The sequence below is a fragment of the Amphibalanus amphitrite genome, unplaced genomic scaffold, assembly GCF_019059575.1.
Source record: "Amphibalanus amphitrite isolate SeventyFive unplaced genomic scaffold, NRLGWU_Aamphi_draft 000333F_arrow, whole genome shotgun sequence".
In the NCBI taxonomy this organism is placed as follows: Eukaryota; Metazoa; Arthropoda; class Thecostraca; order Balanomorpha; family Balanidae; genus Amphibalanus; species Amphibalanus amphitrite.
In genome coordinates, this window is record NW_024881828.1 from 607,761 (window position 1) to 618,868 (window position 11,108).

An 11,108-nucleotide genomic window follows, 5' to 3' on the forward strand; every position below is an offset into this window, starting at 1 on the left:
CTCTATCATAGTGTCACAATCTTTGTCGCTAAAAGCTTTGAACAAATATCTATGTATGTAGTCTTGAAAGGGTCATTTTGATACTTAAGTCGATACCTACTCGATCGGAAGTATTTAAGTAAATACAGGATAAAATAATGAAGGAACATCGGAAGGATTATGTACAAGGAAATCTTTTAGGAAAAGTGTTAGGAAATATTATTGGTGTTTGCTGTGTTGTATCAAAGTACACCGTATCTTACGTTTAACTTTTAGAACATGTCAAAGTTAACTTGCGAATATTGGCCGGCAGTTCTCCCTGCTCCGCTATGATAATTCAAGCAAAAACCAAAGAGTCCACCCTTGTAGAAATAAATTCAACATACGGCAAGGGTTAGTTGGTCTGCTTTCGTTGTATGTTGTAATAGGATTAGGCTCACTCGAATTCGTTGCTTAAAAAGAACTTAACTGGCTTTATTGATGCATGTAATTGATAATAATAAGTAAGGTCTCTTTAAATGCCTTTGCTACAGTGTCATGTCGTGTCGTCAGTACCGGAGCTGGCTGCCTGGACACACTGGCTACCGCCGCTCCTTCTGTGGGTGGTGGCGGCGCCGAGACCCGGCGGAACCGGCGCCGCCAGCTTGGCAGCAGCGCCGCTGGAAACGAGACCATGGCCGGCGGCCAGCCGCCGGCGCCGCTGCCAGCGCGAGCGCCGAGACCGCCGCCGGCGCGCCACATTGTCCGACCGAGCCGAGTCTGGCGCGGCGGAGACGACCGCGGCGCGCCGCGACGGCGGCGGCGGCGACAGGCACGCAGCGAAACAGGAAACCGGGGTGGACCGGGTATTTGACGGTTAGCTCGAGCTTCTCGGGGAGGAGAAGGGGTTTTGACATTTTTATAGTCTAGAGACTGCAAATGCAGAACTACATCATTTCTACAGCCTAGAAACGCAAGAACCTCGATCAAAATACACTTGAGCATGAATCCCAGTTCCTTGAAATGCTGCTCTTATGTCACATTTTAGATTGAGTAATGTGTATGATTCATTTTTTTATCGTTGATGCTTTATAAATATATTTTGTAAAAAGATGTAATATTTAACCCGCGCCCCGCTGGGGGGGGGGGGGCAGAATCTGCCCCCCTCCCGTTTTTCGCCAATAACTTCTAAACGCGTTAAGCCAGCGACGTCAAACTTTCAGTACCTTATCATACATCAATTTGACACGTTCCCTGAAAATTTGAGCGAAATCCGTCGGGAAATTTTTGAGAAATTGACGTTTTTGTGACGTCATGTTCGCCATTTTCGCCTCAAAAACGGCAAAATTTCAAACGCCGCTAACATCTTCATTTTTAAAGGAATCAAGACGTAACAAAAAAGGTTATACGTGATTCTACTTTGTCTATCAAATGGCTATCTCGGTTTTTTGAAAATTTTGGATTTTGGCCCAAATTTTTTCAAAAAACTGACTTTTTTGGGAAAATTATTATAAAATCCAAAATTTTGAGTGTATCAAAAAAACCGAAATATATGTCAGAGAAGTAGTCTATGTGCAACCTATATACCAATTTTTAGAAGAATCGGTTCAAAAATGTGGGAGTTATTCAAAATTTTATGACGTCACGACACACAAAAATTTTGAAAAATATTTTTTTTGGACGTTCTAGACCTCGTACGGAAACAAAAATAGCACCATTCAATTCGCCGTGAAAAACTGCATCAGATAGACACCTTTTTAGGCCTTAACAACCAACTTCAAAATTTGACCTCACTTGACCTGACCTTGACCTGACCTCGACCTGAAATTCATCCAGAGGTGGTCCATATCACTTATTGAGTGTGCCTATTGAATTCTATGAGTAAAATGACCCATAAAACATGTGTCGCACATGCCCTTTTCTATATTTTGTTTTTGGTGACCTGACCTGACCTGACCTGACCTTGACCTTGACCTTTGAATGACATTGTATGCAACGGATATTGTCTTGGTAGTCTAAGAACACGTTTTGGGCAATCAGTCTCAGTCCATTCTCCGGCAACTACGGTGCAAGGCCGATACTGTAGAAACTTACATTTTGTACCCTTGACCTGACCTTGACCTGACCTCTGACCTACTTAAGCAAAAAAATCGGGCTCTTTAGATCTGCCTTGTTGAGAGCTTTCGATTGCCGTTTTCCCCGTCTTTCTACGACCATCGGTTCGGAAGTTAGACAGGGGGGGCAGAATCTGCCCCCCCCCCCCCCCAGCAGGGCGCGTATGGCTGAATAGCCCAGCGGGGCGCGGGTTAATTCCACACGACAGAAATAATTTATCAGAGAACCATTCCATCCAGGGATGTGGAGCCGTGGAAATTTCAGACAGCTGCGGCTCCGGCTCTGGCTTCGGAGAAGTAAAATCAGCTCCGGCTCCGGCTCTGGCTCCGGGTGAAATGTCATGGCGGCTCCGTCTCCGGCTCCGGCTCCGGGCAAAAATGTGCCGGCTCCGGCGGCACCGGCTCCGGCTCCGCACCCCTGATTCCATCAGGCAGCACTGGCAGCCAGCAGAGTTGCTGAGCTAAAAGTACTCTGATGACGTTATGCAGATGCAATGCCGCAATTCACGAAGAGCAGTGCGCATATTGTGCCGCACTACGCCACCACCAGTAAGTGGATGCTGTGCCGCACTACACCACCAACAGATGTGGATACCTACTGTGCCAAGTGGTGCCAGTTTCAGAAAATGTATGCCCAATGTCCGTCCAATGTCCGATATTTTCGTTCACTGGCCGTCCAAAATTGTCCAAGCGAGCCATATGTCTAAAGATGTCCGAAAACTACGTAACAAGTTACACTCTACACTATTATTTGATTTGCATTTTATGTACTATTGTCTGCCCAAAAATTTAAATCATATCGCCGGCTAAATGGGCTATTATTGGCTATTGTAGAGAGCTATTATAGGCTTGTATCATTATAGGCTTATAGGCTGTGTACACGATTACTTTCTAAAAATGCTGAGGTGTAGCAAGCTGCCTTTGTCCAACCAAATTCCGAATTGGACATTGGACAAAATCGGATTTCCGAAGGTCCAAGTTGCGATTGGCACCACTACCGGATGCTGTGTCGCACTGCACCACCAGCGGTGGATACGTGCCGCACTACACCAACAGCAGATGTGAATACTGTGCCGCACTACACCACCAACATCGTTGGATACTGTACCGCACTACACCAACTGTGGATACTGTGCCGCACTACACCAACTGTGGATACTGTGCCGCACTACACCAACTGTGGATACTGTGCCGCACCACACCGACAGCTGTGGATGCTGTGCCGCACAACACAAACAGCAGTGGATACTGTGCCGCACTACACCGACAGCGGTGGATACTGTGCCGCACTTTACCACCAGCTGTGGATACTGTGCCGCACTACACCAACTGTGGATACTGTACCGCACTACACCAACTGTGGATGGATACTGTGCCGCACTACACCAACTGTGGATACTGTGCCGCACTACACCAACTGTGAATACTGTGCCGCACTACACCAACTGTGGATGGATACTGTGCCGCACTACACCAACTGTGGATACTGTGCCGCACTACACCGACAGCTGTGGATACTGTACCGCACTACACCAACTGTGGATACTGTGCCACACTACACCAACTGTGGATACTGTGCCGCACTACACCAACTGTGGATACTGTGCCGCACTACACCAACTGTGGATACTGTGCCGCACTACACCAACTGTGGATACTGTGCCGCACTACACCAACTGTGGATACTGTGCCGCACTACACCAACTGTGGATACTGTGCCGCACTACACCAACTGTGGATACTGTGCCGCACTACACCGACAGCTGTGGATACTGTGCCGCACTACACCAACTGTGGATACTGTGCCGCACTACACCAACTGTGAATACTGTGCCGCACTACACCAACTGTGGATACTGTGCCGCACTACACCAACTGTGGATACTGTTCCGCACTACATCGACAGCTGTGGATACTGTGCCGCACTACACCACCAACTGTGGATACTGTGCCGCACTACACCAACTGTGGATACTGTGCCGCACTACACCACCAATAGTAGATAATGTGCCGCACTACGCCACTTACAGTGGATACTGTGCCGCACTACACCAAAACTAGTAGATAATGTGCCGCACTACACCACTTACAGTGGATACTGTGCCACAATACACCACCACAGCTGTGGATACTGTGCCGCAGTACACCATCAACAACAGTGGATACTGTGCTGCAATGCACAAACAGCGATGGATACTGTGCCGCACTACACCAACAGCTGTGGTGGATACTGTGCCGGACTACACCACTAATAGGTGTGGATACTGTGTCGTACTACACCACTAACAGTGATACTGTGCCGCAATACACCAACCGTTGATACTGGTGCCGCACTACACTGGCAGCGGATACTGTGCCGCACTACACAACCAACAGATATGGATAATTGGACACTGTACCGCACTACACCACCATCAACAGCAATGAATACTTTGCCGCACGACTCCAACAGCGGTGAATACTGTCCTGCAGTGAATCTTCAATGACGCAGGCATAAACTACGGTTACCAGTGCAAGACTTCTGATAATATTAGATATGTTATATGCATTGAACAGTCACCACTTTTATGTGGGATTGCCAGAAAAGAAGGAGAAACTCTCCGTAAGTGGCATTCTCCTTTCGAATTTCATCCATAATCCGCCATTGTAAGACAGCCAGACAATTCGTATCGAAGTTGAAATGAAGAGAAGTAGATCCTGAATATAAATGTTCTGAATTTCGGCTTTAAATCATTTCAAAGTACCGTATGCAGGCCTTAAAATGTCCAACTCCCCTCAGAAGCCCGCCCTCTCCGTGTTCCGGGAACCTCGTCGGTGTCGACAGAGCCCGACGGACTCGACGGTTCGGTGGCCGGGCGGGCGGGCAGGCGGCGGCGGCCAGGCCAGCTTCCAGACAGGCGAGCCGCGGCGGCAGGTGGCGGCCAGGCTGGCCCGTATAAGGTGTGTCCGCCGCCATTGGCTGCCGGGCTGCCGGCGGCGGCTGCGATTGGTCAGCGCCGACCCGTCCGGAGGCGACCTGCTGGAGCCGCGGGCCACGGCTCTCCAGTGGACTCGGGCCGTCCGCTCCTCACTGCTGCCTGCTCACCCGCCTCCCGACACTCCAGACTAGCACAATGGTGAGTGTCGTCCGCCTTCCTCTCCGCCTGACCGGTCCACAGTGGAGCTGGCCTCGCCTCTGGAGGCTGAGACCCGGCCCAGCTCCGCCAGCGAGCTTATGAAGCTCTTGGGACGCTCGAGGCTGCGAGACAAGAGGAAAAGCGGCTGAGACGCGCCGCCCCTCACCGCGGCGCGTGCTTGGAGCGCGAGACTCGTGCTGATCTGTGTGCGAAGTGGCGATGTTAGCACCGGAGGGCATGTGAGCCCGGGATGCGAACGATTCGAACCACCTGAGTCTCGGCGTCCATTCCGCCGGCTATGTGCGTCAGTGAGTGCCGACGTATGATAAATGGGACTGCCCAGACAAACGGTTTAACACATAGTGAAGTCCTTGCAAGACAAACAGATAAAATAGTGTGCGGCGTACTGAGAGTATTAAACACATGTGATGTGGTCTTTATATCAACACCCAGCATATTTAACGTATCATGTATAGTTGAATCAGTACCTAACCTAGCTGTCCATTAGCAACATCCAGCTACTCTTCGAGCTTTTGGTGAAAGTTCTTCCACCTTTATTGCTGTTAATGTCTTAAATAGATTAAATAAGCCCCACTGAAGCAATTCTTATCCACATGATGTATTGCAAAGCATTACGTGTATAAAAGTCTTTGCGAAACCCACAATATTCACAGACTTCAGATTACCTTTGAACCCTTGAAACACTACTCAGAACTACAAGAAGCCATGGATCTCCATGAATATAAGGCATACAAAAGTACTGGCAATAGAGATAAGAGCCCGCTCTATCGTGGGCTTTCATTTTCAGAGAAGGGGCGTTAACATTTGCTCACATACCAACCTTTAAGTGATTGTCCTTTCCACTGCATCACTTCAGCAATGTCACTTATGCCCATCGGCCCGTCAGTTTATCTGTCGGCCTGTCATCCAGTCAGTCAGTCAGCCAGACAGTCAGTCAGTCAGTCAGTCAGTCAGTCAGTCAGTCAGCCCGCCTCTCTGTCTTTACTTACGTGTTTGTCCGTCTGTCCGTCTGTCCGTCTGTCCGTTTGTCCGTCTGTCCGCCTGTCCGTCTGTCCGTCGTCTGTCTGTCAGTCTGTCCTCGTCTGTCTGTCAGTCTGTCCGTCCGTCTGTCTGTCTGTCTGTCTGTCTGTCTGTCTGTCTGTCTGTCTGTCTGTCTGTCTGTCTGTCTGTCTGTCTATCTGTCTGTCTGTCTGTCTGTCTGTCTGTCTGTCTGTCTGTCTGTCTGTCTGTCTGTCTGTCTGTCTGTCTGTCTGTCTGTGCCCGTCTGTCTGTCCGTCTGTCCGTCTGTCTGTCTGTCCGTCTGTCTGACTGTCCATCTATCTGTCAGTCAGTCACCCACCATCCTGTCGCCCCTCTCACTCTCACTCTCTCTCTCTCTCTCTCTCTCTCTCTCTCTCTCTCTCTCTCTCTCTCTCTCTCTCTCTCTCTCTCTCTCACTCTATCTCTCTCTCTCTCTCTCTCTCTCTCTCTCTCTCTCTCTCCTCTCTCTCTCTCTCTCCTCTCTCTCTCTCTCTCTCTCTCTCTCTCTCTCCGTGCTTCCGTCCTTCCTCTGTCTCTCTACCTGTGGAGCTGGTCACCTGCCAACTATGTGCCGTTCATCATTGGAGGAGGGAGGGGGAGGTTAGGGGGAGTGTCAACTGTCACCGGCGCCGCCAAATGTGACATTCCTTCCCCTCTCAACCCAGTTTCGCCCATCCCAGACTCTTTACTGGTGCAAAGCAAGGGAGAAAAAGAGCGAAAATGCTGTTGCAAATGTATAAACAGATAGACAGTAATTTGTAATTATTAGCAGAGGTGTCAGATATTCTTACATAGTAGAAGTGACGGTATGTGGTTTTACAGCACAGCGCCAGCGCTTGTGGCGAGGACAGGAATAGAATGACAGCGGCGGACGATTCGGAGAAGCCCACACCCAAAGGTGGCGGTCAATGTGGCTGTGTCCCTTCAGCAGAGAGTAGCCGGTGTATTGTGTCGCTCCTTATATCTGAGCTGAGGCGCATAGAGACCCGCTCTGGCTCTGTGTAGATCTGTGTTAGCAGTCTACCCTCAGTCCGTCCTTCCCGTGACTGGAAACGCAGACGCTATCTTGTGTGGCTGGTAGTGCCTGGTCGCTTTTCCCGTATAGAGCTTAAAATGTGGCCTATAGAAATTAATAATGTGGGCAATGTCTAGCTTAGCTCTGCATTCAGTTGCTGGCAGACATGAGGCTTTGCAGCCTTCATAGATGATAGAAACTAGAAAGCTGTAATATGAAATTGTTGTCTAGTGTGATAGCTTCCTATATATGGCCTAAGGGAATGTTGCAGGTGATTCAGTGATGATTATTTGAATATTCTTTGCAACGCTGGAGTCAGGAATGTCTTGCTGTAACTAAATTTTATAATTTAATCATTTAACTATTAAATATATCTGTAAATCATCTCTTAAAACGACAATGCGACACTAGCTAATTTAGTTCATAAAGCTTCGTTCCCATCTTTTCCTAATTGCTATCTAAACTCTACATATATCGCCACTAATCTGTCACTCCCTGAAGACCCGCTTACCATTCAAACCATCTCGTTCATTGCATTGTCTGCCGCTGTTGCAGCAAATGAGCACCGATTGACCTGCGAACTATCTGTCGTTGCGATTGAACGGCTCGACTCACAGGCACGCAGTCTGCCGTTTTACACCTCGGTGCTCGCGTTCGCGCAATGCCCTGCCGATAGTGCCAAAGGGTCGTACCGTCGTCACGGTATGCACTGTGTTACGTCAAACGGCATTGCTCGGAATGCGAGGTGAAACGACGAGACATTAGCATTGTCAGAGTTCAATCGGTTCCGTTAGGGGCTGTTGAATGGACAAATTTGTTGGAGAACGGCCCTGCGTTATTCAAGGAGCCACTGAGGGCGAGAGCTGCTCAGGGGTTGTCTGTCACAGCTGCGGGGCTGTCTTAGCTCGCTCAGTTCCGTGGTCCTTTCCACCCCGAGCCGGCCGTCAGCGTGACGTCGGCATGCGTCGGCCGCGGCGTTGTCTGGCGCGGCGCGGCTGTCTCGGTGTAAATTTAGCCGCGCACCGCTGCTGGCGACCGGCCAGAGGGGTTTATTTGGTGGCGAACTAGGCCGGCGAGGCGCCGGTGCTCCAGCCCGCGACTCGCCCCGCCCTGGAGCTGGGAACATGATACCACCACCACCGGACGGAGGTGCGCCCGTGACGGAATTTGCCGGGGCGCAGGGTTCACTAATGGGGGATTAAAAGGTGGGGTGATGTGGTGAATCACGAGAAATGGCTTACAGAAATGGGATGAGGCTACGAATCAGCATGCAAGTTTCAAACGCCACGAAAATTGTCAACGATGTATATTACTAGGTTCTGTCAAGGCGGTTCTGTGAACCTTTCTCAGATACCTCATACTTGACTTTATTTCATTTTTAATGTGACGTCTTGTCCTCCTTAACGTTGTCAAATATCAGCCGGATATGAAAATTCAATCCATGCCTCTAACATTATTCATAGATAATGTTTTACTGGGTTGGCCGCATATTTAACGGACAACCATGTCAACAAGAAGGAAGTGACGTAAGGCCAAGTTCAAACATTTAACGTGAACATGGATTTATTCTAACACGATGGGTCCCCAGACGTCTCGAACGGCGACATTTCCGCTGGCGAGTCTTCTGAGTCACTCTCGGTTTTCATTATAAATCCGGTTGATGAGCTGCATGTTTACATATGTCAACATCCTGTCACGGATATAGATATCTGTCTCATGAGCGGTTGGTTCTAGCGGCCAACATAATGCATTACGGTTTTGAATCAGTATGGTTTCTGCTGACACATCCGAACCAAAATCGAAATACAACTATGCCATTATTGGACGTAGGCGAAATATTTAAAACGCATATTGCCCCGGATCACGACGTGAAAAAGATGTTAAAATATTGTGATGCTTAAACTTAACAACAATTTCCATATACCGTGCAATGTGCCCGACACACCATTGCGGCATTAAACTGACCGCCCGTTCTCCCTTTCGCGTTTCAGGCTGACGACAAGGAGAAGAAGAAGAGGAAGAAGAAGAAGGAGACCGAGGAGACCGATGCCGCGCCTCCGGCCCCGGCCCCCGAGCCCGCCAAACCCGCCTCCGCCAAACGCTCCAGCGTAAGTGATCTTTGCTTGCTCTTCACAGTTCACATGATGAGCGCTTTTGGAAAAATAAGCAACATGATGTTTGTATACAAATGTTTTACTGCTTAATATCTGTTGTTTTGTCGTTTACCTTAAAAAACAGAAGCTAGTTAAACAGCACGGAATAAACGGTTACGTTAAGTGATGCAATTAATGGCACAAAATTGGATGTTTTTCGCTATGAAAAGACGCAAGTTGATGATTAAGAATCATTAGTCTGGGCGAAATCACCTTTAGAATTTCAACTAGTTTTTGCTTGTAACATTTAATACGGATTTAATCGTAATTACCATTAAAATCGGTCGCCTCTTAGAAAAGAAAAGAAGTTGTGGCGCCCCGATTATTAGCAATTATCGATGATTCACGAAGGATTTCAAATAGTTTAACCCACTCTCCTTTTCATCCACAGAGCAAGCGGTCGAGCAAGAAGAAGGGCAGCAGCGTCTTCTCCTGCTTCTCCCAGCAGCAGGTCAATGAGTTCAAGGAGGGCTTCCAGATGATGGACGCCGACAAGGACGGCATCCTCAACAAGTCCGACATCCGCAGCGCCTTCGACCTCATCGGCAAGATCGTCTCGGACAAGGAGCTGGACGAGATGCTGGCCGACGCGCCGGGCCCCATCAACTTCACCATGCTGCTCTCCATGTTCGCCAGCCGGCAATCGGGAGAGGCCGACGACGACGACGTCATCGTGGCCGCCTTCAAGGCGTTCGACGAGGGCGACGGCACCATGAACAGCGACTCGCTGCGGCACTCGCTCATGACCTGGGGCGAGAAGTTCACCGCCAAGGAGGTGGACGACGCCTTCGACCAGTTCGACATCGATGATGCCGGAAAGATCGACCTCGCCGGCGCGCTCGAGCTCCTCGTCGGCGGCAAGAAGGACGATGAGGGAGAAGCGGCATAATTTTCGGTGAGAAAACATTCGCATTTTCCATGTTTGCCGTCATCCCGTCCATTACTTAGATGTTTTTATCGATCGAATTTGTTTGACATTTCCCTTTTATCGTGAATTAGAGGATTTCAGCTCAATCCGTATTCGGAGCTAAGAAAACCCTAGATCAGCAAAAATTTATGGCGGAAAGTGCATAGCTAGTTTCATCGCTGAATAACGTTGGATGCTCTTTACCATGCATCTTCGCTTTTCTTATGTTATCGAGATCAGTTTTACAAAATTCAGTCCGTTTTTTGCTCTCTAACATCTCATTCCCGTCTGTCGGCAGCTCCAGCACATTTCCACGTACCTCGCGGCGCACCGCTGGCCATCCTCAGCGGGTGACCAGCGGCCGTCGCCGACGACCGGCCGTACCGGTCGGGGAGACGTCGCGTCGCCGGCCGGGCGGGGCGGGAGGCGCAGAGGCGCAGTCCCGCACCGCGCCCGCGCCGGCAACTGCGCGCGACCTGTTGAATTTGTTCACCATCATGTGTCGGCATGGCCCCGGCGTTCAACCGGTGCTCAGGACTCTGTCCTGTTGAACGTGTTGTGTGGACCTGCGACAGATAAATTCGACATCCTGTATTCGGTGGTGTTTGTTGTGTGGAGATGGTATAAGGAAGAGCGGAAGAGAGTTAGGAATTAGGATCATGGAAGTGGAACATGAGATAACGACACCTATTTCTGCTACGTTGTCGATTTTCATTTAAGTGATACGCTATGATATATCGGATTAAAAACAGATGGAAGATGATACGATGCATACTGAGTTGAGACGAAATTCATTAAATGTAT

At 49.3% G+C, this 11,108-nt stretch overlaps 1 protein-coding gene across 1 annotated transcript; it reads left to right on the forward strand.

The window, feature by feature from the left end:
• Positions 1-4,904: 4,904 nt before the first annotated feature.
• Positions 4,905-10,898, forward strand: LOC122388737 (myosin regulatory light chain 2-like). Its single transcript, XM_043380118.1, has 4 exons — positions 4,905-5,188; positions 9,236-9,352; positions 9,789-10,292; positions 10,603-10,898. Exons 1-3 carry the CDS (start codon positions 5,186-5,188, stop codon positions 10,284-10,286), a joined length of 618 nt encoding a protein of 205 aa, XP_043236053.1. The 5' UTR covers positions 4,905-5,185; the 3' UTR covers positions 10,287-10,292; positions 10,603-10,898.
• Positions 10,899-11,108: the final 210 nt, after the last annotated feature.

What these genes read in the sequence shown, in the direction of transcription:
- LOC122388737 (XM_043380118.1), top strand. An exon ending in CCTCCGCCAAACGCTCCAGC is followed by an intron (nt 9,353 to 9,788) that starts GTAAGTGATCTT and finishes TTTCATCCACAG; the next exon opens with AGCAAGCGGTCGAGCAAGAA.